This window comes from Sparus aurata, chromosome 21 (genome assembly GCF_900880675.1).
Source record: "Sparus aurata chromosome 21, fSpaAur1.1, whole genome shotgun sequence".
In the NCBI taxonomy this organism is placed as follows: domain Eukaryota; kingdom Metazoa; phylum Chordata; class Actinopteri; order Spariformes; family Sparidae; genus Sparus; species Sparus aurata.
In genome coordinates, this window is record NC_044207.1 from 7064290 (window position 1) to 7087801 (window position 23512).

Genomic DNA, 23512 nt, shown 5'->3' on the forward strand with positions numbered 1-23512 from the left:
CTCTTAGTCTAAGTTCACAAGGTAAGTGTTTCTGGGAGTGAAGGCTGACCTGACATTCTGCAAAAAATACAGACTGAAAACTGTTCATTTTCTCTCTCTGGCAACAGCCAGCAGAGACAGACTTCAAAATCACACGTCAAAATGTCATTATCTGCTGACAGGACTTGAAGACTACATTCTAAATGTAATTGCATGCGTGCGTATACTGTGGAATCAGCTGTTGTATTTTAACAATAAGCAGTAACATAGTTTGTACATGCAGAGAAAACCTCTAAATACACGTCCTCTGGGCATAGAAATAAACCAGTTGAAGACAGACATTGTAAGGGTCGATATAAAGTTGCTATTTATTTCATATAGAGTATAAAGTACTGTAAAATATCACAAAGAACATGATTACACTTTTATAGATACAACATTTGGATCATTTCAGCTAACGTATACCAGAACATGTCTGACATACAAACATGCAAGCAGAAGAAGTTTGAAGTCTGTCTTGAGGAAAAGTTATTCTCAGGCTTCCCAAAACTATTCTATTATTTATATCATATTTTGCTTTGTCTTTTTCATTTGTCCCCTGCTTTTCTGACTCAAATATTAAGTACAACATTGTTTCAGTGGAAATACATTACATTTTAGAACCATAATTCCGACATTGTAGTGTTCGTATCGTACAGTCATATTTGATGCGGTGCTGAGCTATTCAGATGAAATTATCCTAGATATTTGACATACATTGTATGTTCTATATTTTTGTGTGAACACAACAGAACAATCTTATAGAAGATACACTCTTGGGAAGCACTGTGCTCATGCTCTATGGTACAGATATATGGTTTTTATTACTGGATTTGTTATATAAATAGAGTATTGACTTGTGTGACTAATATGTGATCTAGTAGATATGTTAGGTGATCCAATTATATTAGTCTATACATGTTAGTTTTTACAGATATGTATCCTTTTACATTCCTAACAGCTAGATGTCAGAAAGATGTGTGTGTAGGCGCGGTGTGATGCACAATGCACATAAGTTACAATGTAACTCAACTTAAGTATTTAGGAGGATTTGCTTTGGTCTGCCAGGAGGACAATAATGTGTCTGTGTTGTGGAGCAGACGTAGATTCTTTTGGCCTAGTCCTCGTTTGGTTTTGAAAAGCCGTCAGACGAGTAAAATGTTGAAAGTGCCATTCAACATGAGTGAGAGAAAAATGAACCAGTGCAATTTTTGGATTGAGTTTGAATTAAATAGGTTGGAATGCTAATGTTTCTCTTCTGACTGGGTGCTACAGTAAACACAGGTCATAGCAGTAGCCCTTACTGTGAGGTCTGCGCATGTTTCCAGGCACAGCCACTGCTTTTGGTTTCCTTTTCCAAAAACTAATAAGGTCAAGAAAAGTACTTGAATCCATTTCCAATGGTGATTTGATCCTATTATGATGACTTGATATGTAAAGGAGTGGATGAGCTGCTGTATAACCCTATTTGTAACTTGAACTCAGTGTTTGCTCAGTTAGACAAAATATATATTTTTGCAGTGCAGATAACCCCTGACCTCTCAACAGGAAGAGAAAACAGTATACAGTATTTACGTCTGGATGTCTGGTTGGATTTGAGTAGGAAGTAATCAAAGGACTCACATTTTTAAACCACCAGGACTTTCATGTGATGTGTTGTACCTCTGCCAGGCATAGGCCTGGAGGGGATCATGCATTTAGTTGTGTCTCTGTATCTGTCCAGAGCTAGTCTCTCATACTACTGGACTCCTCAGCTTAATATTTTTGGGTCACCTTTAGGACTGTATGCTCAAGGGCATCTCTTGGTTGCAGCGATTCACCTGTTTTGACTGCTGTGTTTTATACTCTCATTGACTGCTGACTAACTCCTCACTCCTATAAACTGGCAAACAGTCAACAACTGCTTCAGACGGGAATCTTGTTTCCTCTTGGGGCAGTATACATAATGGTCATGTTACTGTTGATGGATTCTTTTGTGTTTTGGAACCTGCATACTGTCTTCATCACACACTGGACACACAGCTTGCTCTGCAGACCCACATGCCCCACAGGCCTGGTGGAGATCTGCACTCTGCCCAGTGCTCTTTTTGTTGACAGCCAAATGTGATTGAATACGATAAAATAAAAATGGCTTTTTATTGTATGAAATCCGACTTCAGTCACATTGTTTGTGATACTAATGTTAAAAATGTAATATTTTTTGGTTGTTTGTTGTGGTGAATAGTCTGTGGTTTGACTTAAATACAAGTTCAGCCTCTTTCATCTCTCCATCTTACTGCATTCCTCCTCCGGCTCCACCTCCTTTGCCTTGCAAGTGCTTGCCTTTACTCTTGTTCTCCTCGGCATCCGGATCACGGCAAGTGCACTCGTCCTGGTCGCAGTCTGCCCCAAACTGAATGACCTGACGGCAAACAAGCACAACATTCAGCACTTGGCTCCCAAAAGCCACTATAGATCTGTCATTCTGTGGCTGGATTCAAACGAAACCACAAGATGTGACTTCTCATGCCTGTCTGGTGCAGATGCAATTTTGAATGGATGAATAAACGGAGAAAACACACATTCCATTAGGTTGGTTTCCCTGTGTAAGGCAGTCTGAGGTGGTCTTTGATGGAATTTGATAAAATCTTGTGCACATATATGGCCTATTCCAGTGTAAGTGGGTGGAACGACAGCCTAGAAAAGAGGGACGAGGAGCAGCAGGGTAAAAGGAAATATTACATCAAGACTTTCAGTAAAATCAAAGTCACTGAAAAATGCACTAGTTTAGGAGGCTTCCCAATAGGGTTGTTACATTTCAACTGTAGCAAAGAGCACGACTTTGAATGGCAAAAACAGACAATAAAAAATACATTTGCTTGAAGTGACCTAGCAGCTAGTGAACACTTTAGCCCCCGCTTCTACCTTGTGTTTGTGCTGAAAGGTAAGTAGCGCTTAGTAACCCGAGCGTGGTCTTAGTGGACTTGTTGTATTTCCTCACAGTTTCAAACAGGCCTCCAACGGCCCCCCTGAGGCCGATAAAGCGCACAATGTCAAATGGTTCAACGTGGCCTTTGAACGGCGAGAAACCTTGAGGGTCTTTGGGGGAAAGGAGGGAGGAACGCACCGCCGCGGAGGTGAACGGATGAACACATGTTAAGAATCAACAACAAGAGGCTGCCAGCTCTTGTCTAGGAAGCGAGCCATCACCACAGGTTGCAAAATAAACTCTGGTGCCCCGCGAAGCAGTCTGTTGCAAGAAATGTAAACATTCGCTCCTGGAGAGAAGGAGCGAGGGGGAGACGGAGAGAAAGAAACGGAGAAGGAGAAAGGAGAAAGGAGAGTGGGAGGCAGAGAAAGAAAATAAGGATGACGGCAAGCAAGGCGAGAAGGAGAGTGGGAGGTAGCAGCTTGTCGGCCTTCACTGCTGATTGCTCTCAGTTTTGGAGGGAGACGGGGTTGATGGCAGGGTAATAGTTTCACCAAGGGCTCTCAGTGAGCTGCGCAAGGCCCAGCTTTGCTTAAAATGCCACCAGTCCCATTTAAGACGAATTGGCGCGGCCATTAAATGTTTCCTTTACGGCATCATCTTGATTCATTGATGCAGGCGCAGAACAAGCCAGTCCTCTACCTTTGATGCCTCCTAACAACCTTTGGATGGAAAGAAAGGGCTTGTTTTTGCCTCATCCACAGAAACAAAAGCCAAGTCTTTTGGCTGTTTCTGAGTGTTTGGATTAGTTGCCTCCCTGCTGTTTACTGCAACATATTCATGAACAGAATTCATGTGACAAAAAACAGGTTTGAAAGTGATGTATTCAACCTTGCATGCAATTAAAACCAAATGCAAAGTCTAACGATACAAAATGATGTCTCGTTGTCCTCCTTCTGTTCAGTCTTTGCTGCTTTTACTACTTTGGCCCATTGTCTGACTACAACGCAGACTCCAGTTAACAAATCAAAGGAAGATTGTGTGTTTCCATAGATGGTGTGGCAGCTTAGATCTTTTCCTCTGGAGCTTTTTCTTGTTGGCAGATGACTGAATCCAACCTGAATCATCTCTCTTGTATCCCTCCTCCCTTGTCATCGCTGCAACTATCCTCTAAGAAAACCCAATACTGCATGAACTCCATAAAAAGGAGGCAGCTGGCCCCATCAGACTGATCCAGACACAAATAGATATGAAAATTGATTCAAATATTTGATGTTGTTCAGGTGCGTGCGGCTTTATCCTGCCAGACAGTGAAACAAAATGTGGAGCGGCAGTGTTAGAACGAGGTAAAAATCAAACTCACCTCATTGTCATCCATGTGTGTTTATGGCCGATAACTGTTTAACTAATTTGCATGAAATACTTTAACTCACAAGTTTTTTCTTGTGTGCCAGCAGAGAGGTGATGTGATGTGGGTCACGCTGTGTTAAAAACCTGTAATTTCCTACACCTGCACAAGTGGAGCCACATAGAACAGAGAGTTCTGTAAACAAAACCCACCATCCAGCGCTCTCCTCCACCCCCTCCCCGCTGCATCACTCTGCTGGAGCCGGGGTGGCAGTCAGGATGCTGACTCTCACGGCGGTTTAGTGCACTTCCTCAGAACGACCCCCGCTCGCTGAGCTGCTGTTTTACAGTGGCCGACTAAACCGCAGACCGTCAGACACCTCTCTTCTCCAACCCTCATACCCTCCACCTCCCCCTTCCCCTGTAAAAGAGCAGTTAGTGGCAGTCTGGCAGCTCATTTATTATGATGGCAGCTACAGACCCGCTGAACTCCTTCTCCATTTAGGAAGGAGCTGCCGGTGAGTCATGGTGTGCTGCGGACATGAAGGAGACAGCCGAGGCTCGGCCAACTGTAGGCCATAGGAATTAATAGGCAGGGCCCCCTGAATGAGTGTCATGAATGTGTGGCTGTACAGTAGCCAAATAGGGTATAGTGGGGGCGGTGGGGTGAGCTACTTCCCAAATGTCCACATGGAGGAGAGGTTCTCATGAAAGCACAGAAAAATAGGAAAAAAGATGTGTTTATGTAGAAGCAGTTGAGGGAACGACTGGCCTGGTTTCCACCACTGGCTGCTCATTATTATTCATACCATTCCTCTTAGCCACCCAATATATACAGCAATCATTTAGACCAATTAGTGTAATGTGATGCATTTGCATCTTGTAGCAGGCACGAACAACCTACCACCAGGGAGAGCATGTTAGGATGGATAAACACTAAGATATCCAACATATTTGTCAAGCTGATTAGGCCTGCGTTAGATGTTTTTTATCTTTGAATGCAATTAGATTTTGGGCCCACATCAAACTGCAGAGCTACAATAAAAGAAATAGATTTTCATCTCCTCTAAGGAAGCTTTCAATTAAGTGTTTTTTTGGGGGACCACCACCTAAAACAACAGTGTTTTGTTTTTTTTCTTTAGCTAAAACCTTTAAAGTGTAACAGAAGACAATCTCATCAGGTCTGTCATGTCTTTAACTAAGTTGCTGTAGATACTTGTGCATCACAGCGATGGCTTGATATGAGGGGCGAGAAAGCAGCACAGGGTGGTGAAAACCTGCTTATTTACCATTTGAGTGGAAACGCTGGAGGGCACAAGTCTCCTCTGTTGTTTTAAGTACAGATGAGGGAGACTAAATAAGAGCAGTCGTTAACAGGAGAGAGGGGAAAGTAGCAGGGATCTGTGTTTGTTTGCTTAGTACAAGTCTCCTGCGTAGCGGCACAGCGCTCGTGCCAAAAGAGACGGATTTCTACTACTATAAACAGGAAGAATCTGGCTTTGAATCCAGCTTCAGCTTCTAAGCTCCATCTTGATTGCAAGATGTGAGCCTGAAGCAAGCTTTACAACACTTTGCCACCTTTTAAACCAAGTGGACATAATTTGTAAGCTATGTTTTATCTGTTAAAAGAATAGTCCACAAATAGTCTTATGATCATAACAAAAACAGATGCTATACAAGTGATGAAAATTAATCTTTCTCTTGCTTTGTGAAGGCAGACGGGAGGTGTTGTACTGCAAATGTCTGTTTGTGTACCTTTCTGGTGGAGAGGGTGGAAGGGCAGCAGTCTCCTCCGTCATATTGGCAGTAAGCCCGGTTGTTGATGGTGTCACACCAGCCATCGCCTCCAAAAGGCTAGACACAAGCCGTAAACAAGAAACTGTGTTAATGTTTTTTCCCCCAAATGATAATTTCCCCTCACACGGGGATGAAAAAAAAAATGACTCAGAATCTTCCCAGAAAACAGATTTTCAGTAAATGGCAGAAATTACATTGTTAGGAAACAAATGTCCATGACACATATTAAAACAAACACTCACATTAGCCCAATCCAAACTAATCCAAGTCGTAACCTGAGTGTTCCAACTGCTTCCTTCGTACAACAAACATTACAAAACCCAAAGACTCTTCAGTTACTGTGTTAGTTATGTATGTTGTTTTATTTTTGAAAGAGCGTGACACTTCTGCAGGAAGACAGTTAACAATTTTTCATCTAAACAATACAATGAAGCAGGTGTTTGGTTTTGACCTGTCTGGGCACCACTACCTTCAATGGTTAAAGAAAAAGTCAGCTTACACAATAGCATTATCCTCTGGATGAACCAGTCATTTATCCTTCACATTCGCATTGTAAAACATGCCTGATTTTTTTTTGTTTTTTTGACTTGAGACAACAGTGACAACAGTGCGTAGAGACTGGACAAACAAAAAAACAAAAAAAAACAAGAATTGTAGAATTATTGGAATACAGGCCTCTTGAGTATTGGCTTCAGTGGACATCACAGAAATAATGGTTCAGTTTAATAAACCTAATGAGTGTGGCGGCCTCTGGTGCTTCAGAATTATGGCTTTGTAGCCTGATGTTTGTTATTGTGGTCATTTGGATGGTAGTAACTCATTTGCTGAACCTCTACGCTGCATTATATCAAAGGATGCCAAATGGCATTTGAAACATACTGAATGTACTGATAAAAAAAAAAAAAAAAACTGCTGCTCAAACAGAAATGGCTTCTACTTTTGTGCAGTAGTTGTGAAGACATGAGTGAAAATAGTTTATTTTCACAGCCCAGGACAGTGTGAAAAACTGAAACAAAGAATATTTTAGCGTCAATAAGTAAGCAAGGCTTACTTTTCATCTCATTACGCTGATCTTTTATTTAAACTAGGATTGATAGAGTGGACAGACAGATGTCTTTTGACGACTGTTCAGGTATGCTTCACCTTACTTAGAAAACCTATTAATGACAATTCCTCAAACTGTTTATTTAATTTTTTTGCAATGGCCTGGCCAGTGTGAGAATCCTTCTGGAGTGGCACGCATACTTGTGGAATTTAAGTTACACAGGATCTTAAACACGTCATGATGAAAGTCTTCTTAATGTTTTTCGACTAAACCTTGAGGGTTTCCCTCAAGTGCCAACAATATGAAAATAAGTTCTGAGAGCCAAAGATACTTTTGGCTTTCTCCGGTGGGCTGATGGAGTCCTTTCAAAGACTCAGGCTTCTACCTAACCTGCGCAGAGGGAGAGAGCAGCTGCTGAGAAGATTTCTGCAGTTTTCTCTTCACTTCAAAGAGCTCCCTATTTGACGAATCCCCTTGCCTTTCCGAACTAAACTGCCGTGGCATAAATAAATCTATTTAATCGTTCTGGTTCTGAGTAAATACTTTACCAGCAATTGCACCAGATGCCTCACCCAAACCATTCCTAGTATGTAAATCTCTGAATTACCTTTATGGGCTTGGGCAGTCATGCATAATACTTGCTTAGCTTGCTGTCAGTTTTATTTGACTTTTAAAGATTTCAATAGCCGAGCCGTAATGTGGGTTTGATTCTCCGTTTCACATTCATGTCTTTCCTTGCTGGAGACTATTAAAATTAGCAGACCCCACACTTTGCCCACATGAGGTTAATTTTGAGGTCAGGGCTCATGTTGAGGTTAATTATAATTTACATTCCCCTGCAGGCAGCATATACCTTACTCTCAACAGAGATGCACAAACCCATGCAGGGTATTAAACCAGTCAGAGTTGGCTGTGCACCTCAGTCCCCCATGAGTAATTAAAAGGTCAACTGGTGTGGTTATTACCATTATACAATAATTCCTTTAAAATCAGGGTCAAAGAAACATACAAAAGCAGCAGCCGCAGCCAACCCTCACACCAAGTTAACATAAATGCTCTGACTCTTAGCATCGGCTATTTCTAAGGGAGCGTGTGCTGTCATCAGCACCAGCCAAGCTCCTCATCAGAACATTATAAAACACAGATATGAATTCTGGGGAAAACTCTTCTGTCACGCAGCAATATATTTACCTTGTACTTCCTACCAAGTATCTGTATCATTCTTTTAATAGCAGACATTTCATCATCTCCCCCTCTTTCACCCTGCTCGCCCTCTTACCCAGAGCTCTCTGAAAACAGTCGGGGGAGTGTGAGGTTTGCCCTTTTCTCTTCTCCATGTGACTCAAGTGTTATTCTTTTTTCCTTTTGATAGGAAATATAGTTCCCGGAGTTCAAGGGAGGTCTGTGTATTGATGGTGGTTGTAATCTGGATCTCAGGTTTGTAAAACATAGGCCGACATAGTGTGCCAGGCCATTTGGGATACAAGCCATAGCAGCTGGTGCTCAGAAGAGAAAATATTGCTAACTAGGTTAAAGCATAAATGTTCTGTGGTCAATGTGTACACATGTGCTATATAGAAAGTACAGATTGCATACAGTTAGTCTGCACTTCTCCAATCACTAAATCCCCATTGGCATATCTAAAGTGTATAATATAAGTTCATATGTTCTCGGCTGTTAGAAGCATGTTAGGTGGTAAAACCTGCTAAGTAATAAAAACACTCCCCGTCAAAACCTTTCATATTTATGGTTGGATCACTGAACTGAAGGCACAGTGAGAGGACAAGCTCTGCACGGGTTGGGTGTGTTGACTTGTACAAATAGTAGCTGGTTGTGGAAACCAGTGTATTGGATGGTTTATGTTCCAGTGTGTTTAATTCCTTTGGTCAGACTTTGAATGGAATTGTTTAAGGTACAACAATGCACAGCTACAATTGTATTCTTTGCTTTCATTTGCCTTTTTCTGGGTCTGTATCATTCACAAACACAGGCATGTAAAAAAAGCCATAGAAATCTGGTTCACTGTATACAAGGCCAAGTAGGCAGGGTTCTGTGTTAGCTGTGATTCTCCTTTGACCTTCTATGAAAAACCCAGATCTCGTTTACCTGTCTTAGTACTGTGTCGTGTTACTGCCAAGGTCAGTGCTGACTGCCAACATTTATGTCTCTTACTTCCATATTACAGTAAAACATGATTTGTCACCAAGACACCTATAAACACCAGCCATAAGCCAGCTACAAATGGAGTGCACGCAGCTCACACAGTCAGTGCAGGTTTCATGTGTTCTACCTTTCCACCTGTGGAACACTGATACTTTTATGGTAAACCAATGGCGCTGAGGTTACAGACTGATGGCAAGTCATATGGACTGTTTTGCAGTCAAGTTGATGCTTAAACCTCCTGAAAACGCACCATTTAGTTGTATTGAAATACAGTCAAGCAGATGTCCCAACTTTCAACATCAGACTCAATGACTTCACACAGAAATCACTGCACCACTGTGGTCTTGTAAGCTGTAAAGCAGTCAGACTCTCAGTAGTTACCTCCTGAGTAATTCATTTAAGTCCAAATGGAAGACTCAAGGGAAGTGCCAGGGAGCAGCCAGAACATGCTGGAGAGATAATACCCACTGGATATACTGCAAACACAAGGGATCAAGGGAAGAATTCACCCAAAGTTGAATCGTTTTGGAATAAAATGTGTGTGCTGTCAAGAAAACAGCAGGAAACATGGAAACATCACAAACTGGCATTCTTCATTCATGGCTCAGGAGAGGAAGACCCTGCTGTGGGTGATTGAAACCACCCGAAATATAATTGGTACCTATCTACTTGAGCATCAGTGACATCGGTGTAGTGAGATGTCTGCACAGAGCCCAAAGGATACTAAGAGACAACAGCAATCCAAGCCAAAGTCTGTTCACTTGGCAAACATCTGGAAAAAGATACAGAAGTATCCGCTGCCGTACCACCAGACTACAAGAAGCTTCATTCCTCAGGCTGTAAGACTCCTCAATTCATCCCCCATACTCTATTTTATAAAACAGCAACATTTGGAAAGCTAGGAAAGAACTTTCCAAATGATTTGCTTTGTGGACACACATGTGGTTTTTACTCCACTTGGACTACTTTCATTCCATGTAATTGTGAATTTAAAAAAAAATAATAATAATAATAATAAAAGAAAAAAAACTGAAATTAGTCTGCTATCCAGCAGGTCTGTCTGTCGTCTGAGCTAACAACCTTACTCTTCTGGCTGCCCTTAGTCTATAGAGACTCATTTGCTTAAATTGCTTTGGTTGTGTTTATCTTCAATTATACAACTACAGCATGTGTTTCAGCTAAATAAAAAGAAACAGAGCTGTGCATAGGAAAACATTATTTAGCAGTAGTCTTGCAGTTTTGCAACAGATGCTGACAGATTGTTGAGTTCACTTTGGGTCCACTTTGTCTTCAAATTATTGTAACCCGGATCTTCCATCTAAAGCAAACAGCAGATATTCAGGCAGTTTGAGCCAGTGGAGAGTTTAGGGGTGTCAGTGGTGCAGCAGAGGTTAGAATCAGAAATATTCTGTTTGTGTTTATCTGACCTCATGCAGAACCTTGTGCAAGAACAACTATTCTTAATCTTTTAAATGAAACATACTTATTTCACCTGTCACTTAGCAAAGCTGTTATAGTATGTTTCATGATGTGATCAAGGGGATTAACACAGCATCCACCACCAAGTGGTTAAAACAGATGGATTCTATCCTCTTCATCTAAATGCCTCATATTAAGTGATGCATGAGTCAATGCATTTAATTGGCTTGCTGTTACACACTCTTATCACATTGGTCAAGCAAACAGTTTAATAATGCTGAGATCATTCTGAGAAAGTGCTAAGAGACATTTTTGTAAAGACACAGCGGGTATTTCGTCACTGATGTAACTCTTCTGGGCATGGATAGATAGATATAACCGTTACAGAACAGTGTCTGCCTGGCAGTACAGGGGCTGCTGTGATGATAAGATGTCTGAGCTGACTTTGACACTCATCAACTGGGTTTTTAAGAAAGAAAGGAAAGAGAGGTAGAGAAAGAGAGGGAGCAATGGCATCTGGATGAGATCTGGCATAAGGCATATGCAGCACATGTGGTCTGGTATAATTTACAGTGTTGTCATGGAGGAGTGAGTTATAAGCAACTGTTTTGCCTAGCAACATTCACGGGAAGGTGGAAGGGGAAAATGTAGTGCTGGCAGGTAAGAAGAATATTTTAATACCGTGAGACATCAACAGTTTATGTGTTCCATCCGTAGTTCCAGCCTTTTCTGAACCCAATAGATGAATGCCAAATAAAAACTATCTGGGTTTATGATTTTAGATGATTTAATGTCACTGCTAAAATATTACTAAGCAGACATGGACGTTAAATGCTGATTAAACTAACTATCATTTATAACAGAAATTACAGCTCATGATATAAGATTAAATTGAAAAAGCCAAAAAGTTTAAATTCATTCTATAGCGGCCTCTAGGGGTAGCAATGTTCATAATATCTAACAATATTAAGATGTTAAACGCAACAAACAACAGATGGATTATTTTGCTACCATTACTTGATCAGTAATTGGCCCCCGAAACGAGAAGGCCCATCAGAATCTTTTACCTCTGAGGAGTTTAGACAAACGCACAAAAATTCATGGTATTGCTTATGGACAAATGGATGTTTTGGCCTGATGGTAGCACCATCATGAGTGTCAAAGTTCATTGTTGACATTGGAAGTAGGAGCAGTTTGACAAAATAATCATAAATGAATGTCCACTAATAACTTTTCTGGAAACACTTTACTTGAAGGGGAATTTATGAGGCTGATTTGATACCTGTCAAGAACATGAAGGAGTCATTATGAAAGCTCATGACTGTTTATGACTTCAAGTATCATTGAATCAGTTTTGTCACTCTTAATGCATGTCTCAGTGTCTTTACTGTGGCAACTTGCTGTTAACCAAGACAAAATAACCATCATAAACATATCATAGCAGGTCTTATTATCAACCATTATCAAAATATTTAGGTTAAGTGTTAACATTATATTAAAATGTCATATGTGGCTGGTTTTGACACTAGCTGACATCATAATTGTGTCACGACTAATTTTCTTAACCTAACTGGGTTCTAACATAGCCAAGTTAGAACTTCATTTCTTATTAAGGGCAGAGTTTATGCAGTACTAACATTTTAATAGTCGCACTAGCCAAAATAATTTACAATTTATAATTTAAACTTTAATCTTAAACCTAGACTTCGGTGGGGTTGTAACAATTAATCAATCTAGATCAATATATCGATTCAATTATCATCAGTTCGATGTGACGATGCGCGGTTAAAGCATCAATCTAAATCATCATTGTATTTTTAAGACAAGGCTTTATTTCAAAATTCCACTGTCACGTCCTTATTGCCTTTTCTATCCTTCTTTCTAAACATTCAAACAGTGCGGGCGCAAGGCAGACAAAGGCAAGAAGCCCAGAAAAAGACAATGAAGATATTCACTCCCCTCAGGAATAAATCAGCAGCATGGAAATATTTTGGATTTTGGATTTAACAGGACATCTCACTCAGCAGCCCAATAACGTGTTGCTCTTGCTATGACAATATTAGCTGCTCTAGTTCAGCATTGTTGACTGAAAAAACATGTACCCAGGCTGGAATTCAATCATGATGAACTGTTGGGATATGCAATGACTTAAACCAACGGTGAATATGAAAAAGAATAAATAATACATGTCATTTGTTAAGCTATTAAGAAAGTCCACTAGCCGCTAGGGTTATTTATGCAATGTAAAATGCAATAGGCTTAAGCTGATAACAGTGACAAGCAAAAACAATTGTTTGGTCTCTTTGACAGTTAATGTTATTCTCTTGTTACATGTTCCTGTTGTTGTACCTTATGTTTGTTTGTGGAGTCAATTTAAAGTACGCTGAGTCAGTGTGTGTGTGTGTGTTATTATGACAAGATATGGTCCTGGAGACACCTTTTGTATAATTACTACCACAGAAGCAGTTTTAAGGTCTCCACATGTCAGGCTGTGGAAAGATTTTTTACAACCATGTAAGCAGTCCTGAAACGTTACAGGTGTGCAGTTGAGATATAAATGAAAGCCAGGTTTGAAAATGGGTGTGGGCTGACCCATGAGTACAGAGTATAATGAAAGATCACCTACCTATTAACGCCTAATCATTTACAATAGTTTGTCACTGTAGGCTATCTCTCTGTGTTGTTACCCTACCCTATATACCCTATGTACCCTATGTTGCAGTTGATGGTTTCACAGCTCGATGTCACTGTTTGGTGATTAATAACAAGCATAAACAACCAAAAAGCGACAATGTTGTAGTTAGTTTGGACTTCCAAGTGGACCGTAAATATAACTTAAAGCTGCAGAAATGATCAGTATCTCAATTCTCTTCTGGGCCCATTCCAAGATTTCATTGTGAGGTGGTGCTATCAGAGTCTCTCTTGTTAAGTACTGGCTGGATATACTCATGTGGGTAAATACCTTTTTGAAAGCACACTGCCGATCCAATTTTGTAGCTAGTGAGGGAACCAGCGATGAAATAATGAAACTGAATTTGTTTTATCATCTATCTGATCGATAGATTAAGTTTGCATATTGAGAAGTGCATGAGACTTATTAGCCTCTGGGTTTTCTGCTTATTTCTTTGTTGTGCCTGTTTGTGAATGCTTGGTGGGAAAACAAGCTCCAGCTAGGAAGAATCCAACACTTTTAGTTCATCAGTGTCTCATATCAACTTGCTACCAATTTTGACATATTACCTGTCACAGACTACATGTCACAAATGCAGTCATACATTGATACAAAAACTTAACTACTAAAAGCATTCAGCAATAAATTCACCCAATGTCATGTAATGTAAGCACTAACACCCCCCCCCCTAAAATTCTACTTTGTTACCTTGTCACTTTAGGGGAAACTTTATCTGGCTATCTTTGTAAAACAGCGAGAGATCCAGCACACATGGAACAGACCGTTTTAAACTATGTAGAAAGATTGAAAAGCCTAACCCTTGTCAGCCTAAACAATTGATCTAAATCTAACATAATCCACTGATTAATCTATTTTCTTTTATCAGACAATCCATTATGTTTGGCAGGCGCACCGACATTTGATCATTCCAGGATCCTGAGTAAAAAAAAGCTTATTTGGAAAGATTTGAAAAGAATTCTTGTAAGTTTATAGTGTGAGAATATTAATTTCTGCCTAAGATTTGTCATCATGAAATCTGAAGCACATTGCACACTGCCTCTGGTATCTTGAGTAGTGATGACAACAGGGATACAGCATGTTTTGCTTCATGTTTAATATTATTGGAAAAGTCTGTCTAGGGTAGTAAATTTAATGCGGTTGTGCCCAGAAATGGTGTAATTGTTATTAGGATTAAGTATTCCCTATCTCGACATATAATAAAACATCATTGATAATAATAAGATGAAAGCCAAACTGAGATCCTCCTGACCTTGAGGCTTTGAAAGAACACATACTAGACATGTTATGTAAGAACACCATTGCGCTTTCACCTCAAAACGGAGGCACCAGTTCAAGCACCATGTTCACAAAGTGCCTTGGTGATCAGTTACACTGAGTGGTACTCATGCTGTCAGCATGAATGAACACCAAAGGACAACTGCGTATCACAGTAACCACCAAATCTAAGATATAAAAGGTACATGCAGCAACTCACTTTTTCTCTTCTCACTGCATTAAAAACATCAGATCTGTGACATACAGGAAACAACGTAACTTTGGCTTTCTCAGCTGCAGTAATGAATACTCTATTCTTTGGTCAGGTACTGTGTGGTTACAGCTAAAACAGACATTCACTCGTTTAACAGTTTCAGAGTCCTGGGTGAGACTGATGTTGGATGAAAAGTATTTGCACATACTTGCACATTTGATGCAGGAATGCTTGGCTGTTTGCACTCTTACCTCACAGGACTGGATGCAATGGATGTGTTCAGGGTCAGGGTACCACTTCATCATCCCGGTGCAGACTATGTTCTAAAAAATAAGCATATGAGGACCGTGGTTGAGAAAAGTAGTCACAAGAAATTGCTTACCACTGTCTATGCCATAGAAAATAATAGTACGTTCACATATCTAACAGGGTTTTGGTATGCTTGTTATCACAATATGTTTTTTTTATTTTGATCAATGTCGATAATTAGCAGAACATATATTCAAGAAAAACAATAATAATGTTGATTTTACAGTTTTAAGAGTATTCTCCTTAGGACAGAAGGACAAAAGGACAAAACAAACCAGAAAGTAATTATAGTTTATAAAATACATTTATTTATTGTCAGATACTAGATGACAAACATTCAACAGAACCAACCAACCAAGTAGCAGCAGTGGGGCTGGTCTGTTGGCTACATGCAGAGAGGCTGACGCTAGCATGATAGCACAAACTGATGCTCCCGGAATTCTGTTTGGGTCGATACCTGTTGAGATGATGGAAGAGGGTGGTGGCCGACACATTTTGCACCTAATGCTGGTCTGTCATTTGTCAGACTTCAGGTAGGAGAACTATTTCCAAACAAGCGGTAGTGTGACCTTTCTTTTGTTCAATTTCTTCGTCTTTGTCAGTTTCCTTGCACTCGGTTTCGCGAGACCGCACATTTTCTTGTATCGGTCGACACCGTCATTCAGAGTTGTTGTGAGTGGAAGGGGCCAGAAACATGCAATCACTTCATGAATTTGTTTCTCTAATATATAATCGTTATCGTGGAAAATTTTATCATGAAAATGATCAAGATCGTTTTATCGCCAAGCCATAGTCTGAATGTATTACTAGTTGGGGTAGTAAATAACCATACTGTACTGCAGATGATGTTAGTGCCAACTTCCTTCCACCAATTCACTTTTTTTGCTGAAAAATATTTCCTATGGGTGATGGTTAAGTTAAATCTTTTTTTGCCAAATTCTACACCACAAAATCCACAATCGGCAAATATACATTGTAAACACTATTAAAAAAAAGGTCAGGGACTTTACCAAAAATGCAAATTATCTGTATCATGACTATCCACATCGAGTCAAGTTCAATCAGTCAAGTTCACTGAATACTGGCCATTAAATTATCATATTTTGCTTCCTGACACAAGAAGAAACATCAGTAATAGTAGTAATAATAGTAATAGTGTATTTATATTGACCAAACAAGGAATTACATCTGTAATAGTACAGACTAAATACAGTTATGATAGCTTTTGCCAAAAAGCCACTACTACTTGGCTTCCCTCTCCATAAACTGAGTAAAGACTAGATCTTGCACCTACTCTGAATGCAGTCTATGAAGTTATCTTGGATATGTATTCATGAACATATGCAGTACATTATGACATAAAGCTTGTGCTGCCTTCTGCAGTGTTACTCACACATGAAAACCTTGCCATGGAGGAAAAGTTGTTTGCTACATCTTAACTGGATGCAAAACTCAACATTTTGTGGTGAAATTTGGGTGAGGCTGTGGTCTTCTGTCATTCATTTGACCCCAAGAATTTACAAGGTGGTTAGCAGATAGCTGATTGACTAACAAATATGGACAGAGCAAGTGGATCCTCCCCTATGGTTTTCTGCGCAGGCTGACCCAGTGAGGGATACCTAATTCTTAAGTATCTGAGATAACACAATGCCTTGAAATCACAAGGCAGTGTCAGAGGTATGGCGTAAGTAACAAGACCTCCATCCAACTATTTGACCTTGGCAAATGTGGATTTACTGGCTGGCTGGCTGGCTTACTGACCACCCAAAAGTAAGGTGAAACCGGAGCAATGTTTGCTACAGCGTTAACGTAGAAGCAATTTCTGAGATATGATATTGGGTAACATGACCCACCTTTAAAGCAAAACAACAGCTCTCTTACTCTGGTCCAAGATCTGACATTCCTCTGAGTTTATTCGAGGGGACTTGTATACACTGTGTGTGTTAGAAATGTGTGTATTTCCTAAAAAGCTTGACGTCAACTGGAACCTTTACCCTCACTATCTGCCTGTGATTTCCCGCAATGCAAAAACACTTGAATGATAACGAACGCACACTCAAGTACACAAGAGGTGGATTACGTTGTGCGATAGTGTTTTATTAGCTGATGCAGCTGGGAATTAAAAATGTTTTCCTAGAAATTTTAAAAGATACTGCCGTGCCAGTGATTCAGTCAAATATCTGATATGAAACACATTTGCAAGTTATGATGAATTCTAACTCTCAGCTGAAGTTCAACAGAGGGATTCATTTGAAGGCATTTTCAGTAACTCAGGGAGACTTTTGAAGTCATTTCAGATTAATTTTTGCTTTTCTTACTACAATAAATGAATTGTGTCGAAATAACACAAATAAACTGTCAATGCATTATACTTTTTTTTATTATTATTTTTTTGAATGATAATGTTTATGACATAAGTTATCACTGATATTTGAAAGTATCTCGCCTTATTAATTAATAATATAAAAGACACCAAAGGATTTCTTTTTCCAGTTCTTCCTGAGTTCCTTTCAAAATTTGAATCTGGTAATAATTTATTACCAGTGTATAAAGAGGCATAAATGGGGAATGAATCTGTGGGAATATGTTTTGTTGCAGCTAATAAGCAACTGATTTGAATTTAAGCTAAATTGACAGTCAAAGTACAAATCCTTTGTGTAGTTTTTTTATTAGCATTGCAATTTCTACTTATTGTAAAACTTAGCTTGAAATGTCTCACAATCAAGCAAAGACTGAACTGCCTAGTCCAAAGGTTTAATGTGGAACACAATGACATAAGCAACCAGAGATATAAATATGCGTATGGATGCTAACAGGTACAATAGCTATCAGAGACTTCCACTGCAAATACGAATGGCTGCAAATTCTCTGTTGTTTATATGTCAACTGTTTTAAACTCTGATTAACTTTGCTTGATGTTTATGAGTAAAGGTGAGTAAGTCTGGAGCAGTAGCTCAGTGTATGTTTCATGATGTTCTTCAGACCACCAGATGTTTGGATGCATTATTGATTGTAATGGATGTTTTTTTGTAAAAAAATCTGCGCTGTTTGTGAGCAGATCGGCTTTCACAGCACACTGGACTGGTCGCATGGCAGCAAGAAAGCAAAACAACAACTGTTACACAAAACCTGCCAAAAATTTCTAGGTGGTAGCAAAAGCACAGGCACAAGCTCTTGCATAGTTGGGGCCATTTAAACCAATCAAGAGAACCAATTTTTCATCACGTCATGCCTTATCATTCAAACAGTTTTGCAACAGGTGCAACCAGTTCTTCAAGCTGTGCAGCACTTCTTCTCAAAGCTTTATTATTGAATGGTCTGGATCAAATAGACATTGATTAGAAACATAATATTACTATATTTATATATTAATATATTTAGTACTGGGGTAGAGGTCATAATATCTTGCCTGTTTAAATTGAAATTTGGCAGTTTTTTAACCCATCGCTCAAGTCTCAAAACCTTTGAAAGTACAATACCACATCACTAGTTAACCTCGGTATGGTTTTGTAAATAGTCAGCAGTTAAGTTAAGTAAATTAAACACCAGCATGAACCTTTAAAGCAGGGTGGGGCAGGCTCATACCAGTTTTGCAGGCTGACAGTATTTAAGCTGCTGTCATAAAAGGCCGAAACTTTGTTCATATGTTAGCAAGATTTGTTGTAAGTATGCTTCTCCTTTCCAGGCTTGTGTATGTGTGGCAATATTACTTTTGAAACTGTAACAGAAAACATTTCCCTTGGTTGGCTACTGTTTGGACTTTTCAGTTCACTGTGTCAAGTTTTGCTTAAATCCTGCTCATTACCAAAAGATTAACTGGACACTTAACTACTGTACATACATTTTGGTTACATTTTAGTATAAATATACCGTACATTATGATTCTGGATGGGTTATAGAACAATGAACTTTATTGTTTTTGAATTATTTAGTATTTGTTAAGTGCTAATACAGAACAGACTAGAACTGAAGTGGCCTCAAGTGAACCCAAACAGAATCACCGGAGGAAAAACAAACTGAGGTTACTTGACTCTCCTCCTCATGTGTCTCACCTCGACTTTAGTCGGGAGCATCCAGTGCTTTAAAGAATCTACCAAAGTGCCATTGGGTAGGACCACAGGGTCACGGAGATCCATGTCCAGAGCCACAATACATGTTGGGTAGCAAACAGCACCTGCAAGGAAAATGAAGAAGAAGAAAAAAAAACATAAATCCAATAACACTTACCTCTAACACTCATTAGCATCTGCTGAATGTATTCATGATTAAACATTGAGGAAAAAACAGACCACGTAACTTCAGACCACACCATCATCTGTCATCCTTGGTCTCCACTCTACTCTGTGTGTGTGTGTGCGTGTGTGTGTGTGTGTTACATCTAATGTGCTCGAAGTCAAAAGTTAGTTGGTTCAAAAGTAAGCTTCTGCCATTTATTCATCAATACATGTTTCTACAATAATGTGTCAGTATAATTTTACTGTAGCTTGACAAGTTGTCAGTTTCTCAGGATGTAAAGTAACGATTTACATTTCAGTTTTTGACACTGCGAAATAACTATTTAAGTGTTCAAGCAACTCCGGTGATTTCTTTTATCACTGGACACTCAAATAAATGCTTCAATAGCTTATGCATTGCCATGATAGGTAAGTAGCAGATACATTTTACTTATATCTACACTGAATCAGTACAGTAAGATGCCTAAAAATGCTCTCCGTATTTTCATGGTATAAAGCACCTGCAGTTGCATAATCCCTTAAAGCTTAGATTGCTGATTTTCTTATTGACATCTGGATCCAGATCTGCCTTGACATACATACAATGGGATATGTCTACCATATAGCGCTGTGGTGTAATTGGCAAGTTATGATTGTTTACTGCCATCACTGTGCGGTATCTGTGCCACAATTCACTCTCTCATACTGAATGTATATTCTTTTGTTAGTTGGCAGAAGAGCCTTTGTTACAGTCATGGCTGTGTATATGAGATATAACTATCTGAAACTGTAACCTTAGGCTTAAATAAATCAAATCTGACTTTAAAGATCAGATTCTTCAGAGCTGGTTTGAGATGGTCAAAAGGATGCTGTAATATGTTCGGCATTTGTTGTCCCTCAATCTATCAGGGCGATCACAATTTTTAGACATATCTTCTGTTTTCTTTTTTACTATTTACACTTGACTTTGGACCAGATCCCTTTGTATAGTGTGGTTGGCCAATGAATCAAACCTAAATCAAAAAATACCAAAAGAAAATGAGGAATGTGTTGGCGAAGATGCTCTACTCTAAGTAGTGTGTGACATGACAAGCTAAAGACCAGACAGGCTACAGTTTACGGCTTTATTTCCTTTGACAGAAGAAGTTTCACTCACCGACATCCCTCCCCTGGTCACAGCTGTACTCTACAGAGTTGAGATCAGGAGGAGGAGAGCATGATCCCTGAAGCTTGGAGCACATGGTGAACTCTGCAGTCCATTCACCATCCTTAGTGCAGTGAATCTCCATCTGGAAATACAGATACTAACATTTATTGTGATCATCAAGAGCTTATGTGTGGTCTACACTTCTGCTACACAGTCTTCACACAACTCACGAGAAATAGTCAGCCAGTTTCGTTCCAACCACAATTTGTTTATTATTGTCTGGCATTGTTGAGCAGTTACAGGGATAAATATGAAGCTCTTTACACAGACAGGCATCCATAGATGAGTCATCCATCAAATGAGTGGGTGAATTCAAACACCCTCCATATGAAAAATTGTTTAAATGCCTCATAATTGTTCTAACATGCATACTAAATGTGGCCTCAATAAAGAGATGGTGTCTAGAAATTCAAAGGAGCACACTTAAAAATATTATACTGTAGTTTGACCATGTCATCCTCTATATTTGGGAAACTTGGTGGAAGTACACCCATTTCTTATAAATTCAAAGTCTTCTTATATCAGCAAACTCTGTAGAAGACTCCTCATCAGTGGCGTGCACAGACTTTTTGAAGGGCAGGGGCGAAAAGAAGGGCACTTTAGCGCACATGTTGGCTCCCAAGAGGGCACTTTAGCACACGTTTTGGCTCCCAAGAAGGCACTTTAGCGCGCGTTTTGGCACCCAAGAGGGCACTTTAGCATGTGTTTTGGCTCCCAAGAGGGCACTTTATCATGTTTTAACCAGCCAATGGGGCAGTTTAGTGTGTTTTGCCAGCCAAGAGGGCACTTTGGCACGCTTTTTTGGCTCCCAAGAGGGCACTTTAGCACACGTTTTGGTTCCCAGGAGGGCACTTTAGCCAACTGCCCCCCCCCCTTGTGCACATCACTGCTCCTCATGCATCACTCACAATCCATAAGTAAAATGATTCCTCGTGTAGTCTGGAGAAAAAACACAGCAGCAGTGTAGCAACACGTTCATGATAAGGTGTTAGGGATGTATGACTGTAGCCAAAACCACAGCTACTGTGTATACAATATGTGTTGTTCTTAAAGGAATGGCTGCAGTGTATCATGTCTGTCATCAGAGCATAATTTGATTAAAAAAGTGCAGATTTAGACTATCACTATAGTGCATCCATTGTGACAGTGTGTCTCATCCTATCCAACTACAAAGCTGACTTGATGGTCACATGACTGATGATAATAATGTGACCAAAAGCACTTCTATTTGACCTGAGGAGTAGAGGACGGCTGTTGAAATCTTACATTTTCTGCTGCATCTGGGCACTGCAGGGTGCAGCGGGAGTCATAGAACAAGTCATTGGTGCAGCTATACATGCCCTGGAATACATCAGGTGGGGCAGGGCAGGACACCGGTTCACAGCTTGTTTCCTCCCACTGACCTCCCTCCAGGCACTCCAACTTGAAGTACTTCCTAGAAGCAAATAAACACATCTCTAGGTGATCCAAATTTGAGGCAGCACAGGTTTGGTAGGTTTTAAGTGACCTTTCGAGGAGTTAAAAATGTTTTAGTTGAAAAAAATTTGGGCTGGTGTTCCGTGGCCAGTACTATGACAGTTTTCCTTTCTATAGGTGGCAGCTAGTTCATGCTCAGCGTGAGAGAAATTATCATGTTATCATTCAAAATAATGTCAAATCTTATTGTTGGTGTGCTTCCAACATGAGTTCTGTCTTGTGATACCTATGTGGTTGCAGAGTGTTAATGGATGTGTTCATGTATTGTATGTGGGCTAATGTGCTGTGAAAATTAAATAAAGGAACTAAGGTAAGGAGTTCATCCTGAAGGGGGCTGGTGAAGTCTCTTCTTTGTATGAGTGTTTTGATCTTGGGTTGACTTACGACACACGACAATGGTTGAAGTGTATAAGAAGTGTCTGTGTATCATGAGATGGAGGTGGAGAGGATTGGAAAAGTGTTTCGAAAAAGAGATCATATGTATTCTTGTGACTATTACAGATTGAATGTATTGTTCCTAATTATTATAAAAGCTGAGGAAAGACTGTCTCCCCTCAGTCAACATCTGTGCTCCGTTGGTGTGTGACTCTTGCTTGCAAGCAATAAAGAACTTCTAGAAGAAGTATTGTGTTGGTGCTTGGTGCTTGACCAGTTCTCATCTGCACTAGACAAGTGACGTGATTTACAGTTGCCACGACATCAGTTTTTGGTTATTACATTCTAACCATACTGCTGTACATTCATACTAGATGATGGTTCACAGGTATGATTAACTTGAAAGATGAACTCAGAAAAAAATGAAGGCTGAAATGAAGGCTGAATTACTATGGTGTTGTATCATTGAGAAAATCATCATTGTTAATTCAGAAACATTGCATATTTTCAGGTTTATTGTAACAAACTCCCTGTTGAACAACATGTACTCTATACCCCTGCTCACCATCTCTATTGTCCCACTTTTCCCCATTTTACTGTTCCAATAACAAAAAACATACTGACCATTCTGCCGTAAAACAGATCTCCGGTGTGGTACATGTAGTGTGTAAATGCAACAGTATGTGTTACAATACAAATTTATGTGGGTACATGTCTTGAAGGTAAGCGTAAAAAGCCTGTTTAAAGCTCTTTAATAGCTGCTGCTGTTCACGTTCACATGTTGGACTAATAAAGCATCAGGGGTTGTTAAAATGTTTACACATACGTTTAAGAAAGCGTAACTCATAAAGATACCCAGCTGCAAAAAGATCTTTACATGAAATAGTGTTTTGCCATGTTGGATGGAAATTAAATGCAATACAAAATTATAATATGTATATTTTTACGACCCTTATATGATGGTAAAAGACAGCTAGTTAGATATTTGATACACTGGACTTGAAGTACAATAAAAAACAATACAAAAAGGAATATATAGCATTACTATGTAGAGTAAATTGTACATGAACTCAA

The 23512-nt window shown here is 39.6% G+C and overlaps 1 protein-coding gene across 1 annotated transcript in view; it reads right to left on the reverse strand.

Moving 5' to 3' along the window:
* Positions 1–320: 320 nt before the first annotated feature.
* Positions 321–23512, reverse strand: part of pappa2 (pappalysin 2) — an 80752-nt gene continuing 57560 nt past the window's right edge. The window contains exons 22-27 of the mRNA XM_030401855.1: positions 21854–22022; positions 20537–20669; positions 19219–19340; positions 15109–15180; positions 6029–6127; positions 321–2419 (exon numbers count right to left, since the gene is read on the reverse strand). Coding sequence (XP_030257715.1) covers positions 2291–2419; positions 6029–6127; positions 15109–15180; positions 19219–19340; positions 20537–20669; positions 21854–22022 — 724 coding nt within the window. The 3' untranslated portion in view covers positions 321–2290. The remainder of the gene's footprint in view (positions 2420–6028; positions 6128–15108; positions 15181–19218; positions 19341–20536; positions 20670–21853; positions 22023–23512) is intronic.